This window comes from Lottia gigantea (genome assembly GCF_000327385.1).
Source record: "Lottia gigantea unplaced genomic scaffold LOTGIsca_12, whole genome shotgun sequence".
In the NCBI taxonomy this organism is placed as follows: Eukaryota; Metazoa; Mollusca; class Gastropoda; family Lottiidae; genus Lottia; species Lottia gigantea.
Window position 1 is genome coordinate 125,893 of NW_008707225.1, and position 1,280 is coordinate 127,172.

A 1,280-nucleotide genomic window follows, 5' to 3' on the forward strand; every position below is an offset into this window, starting at 1 on the left:
ATATAATCTATTCCATGTAAAGGTTTATTTTAGGTCAGTTATTCAGGATATACACATTATCAAGTATTAAACTACCAGTCTGTCTATCAAGAAATCATCTAGTTCTCAATCCATTGTTTAATAAATATTTAGTAATTATCTATCTTAATGCTTTTAATATAATCAGGTGTTATTCTGTCTATTAAGTTTATCAAGTATTCAGCTAATATTCATAATATTATTCAAAAATACAGTAGCTATTTTTTTTTACCAAGAATTAAAGAGATATTCTGTCTATCAAATATTGAACTGATATGCTGTCTGTCAAATATTCAACTGATATTCTGTCTATTAAATATTCAACTGATATTCTGTCTAGTAAATATTCAACTGATATGCTGTCTGTCAAAAATTCAACTTATATTCTGTCTATCAAATATTCAACTGATATGCTGTCTGTCAAAAATTCAACTTATATTCTGTCTATCAAATATTCAACTGATATGATGTCTGTCAAATATTCAACTGATATTCTGTCTATCAAATATTCAACTGATATGCTGCCTGTCAAATATTCAACTGATATTCTGTCTGTTAAATATTCAACTGATATTCTGTCTTGTAAATATTCAACTGATATTCTGTCTATCAAATATTCAACTGATATTCTGTCTATAGAATATTTAATTGATGATTTGTGTATCAAATATCGAACTTATATTCTGTCGATCAAATATTCAACTGAAATGCTGTCTGTCAAATATTCAACTGATATTTTGTCTATTAAATATTCAACTGATATTCTGTCTATTATATATTTAACTGATATTCTGTCTGTCAAATATTCAACTGATATTCTGTCTATCAAATATTCAACTGATATGCTGTCTATCATATATTCAACTGATATGCTGTCTGTCAAATATTCAACTGATATGCTGTCTACCATATATTCAACTGATATTCTGTCTATTATATATTCAACTGATAATCTGTCTATTAAGTATCCAACTGATATTCTGTATATGAAATATTAAACTGATATCCTGTCTGAACACATATTATTTCTAGTAAGTAATATCAACTAATATTCTGTCTATTAAATATTCAACTGATATTCTGTCTATCAAATATCCAACTTATATTCTGTCTAAAATATTTTAAGTGGTATTGTTTTTATCATATATTCAACTGATATTATTCTTTACATTCTGTTTATTCAGTGTACATTCACCTATTCCTTATAACAAGTATTCAAATGAGTTCTGTAAGTTAAGGGTCTTGTCTTTTTATGCAATCTG

The 1,280-nt window shown here is 26.1% G+C and overlaps 1 protein-coding gene across 1 annotated transcript; it reads left to right on the forward strand.

The window, feature by feature from the left end:
• Positions 1 to 725: 725 nt before the first annotated feature.
• On the forward strand, positions 726 to 1,016 carry LOTGIDRAFT_110768 (hypothetical protein; the record flags this gene model as incomplete). Its single annotated transcript, XM_009047975.1, has 1 exon — positions 726 to 1,016. One exon carries the CDS (start codon positions 726 to 728, stop codon positions 1,014 to 1,016), a length of 291 nt encoding a protein of 96 aa, XP_009046223.1.
• Between the last annotated feature and the right edge of the window lie 264 nt (positions 1,017 to 1,280).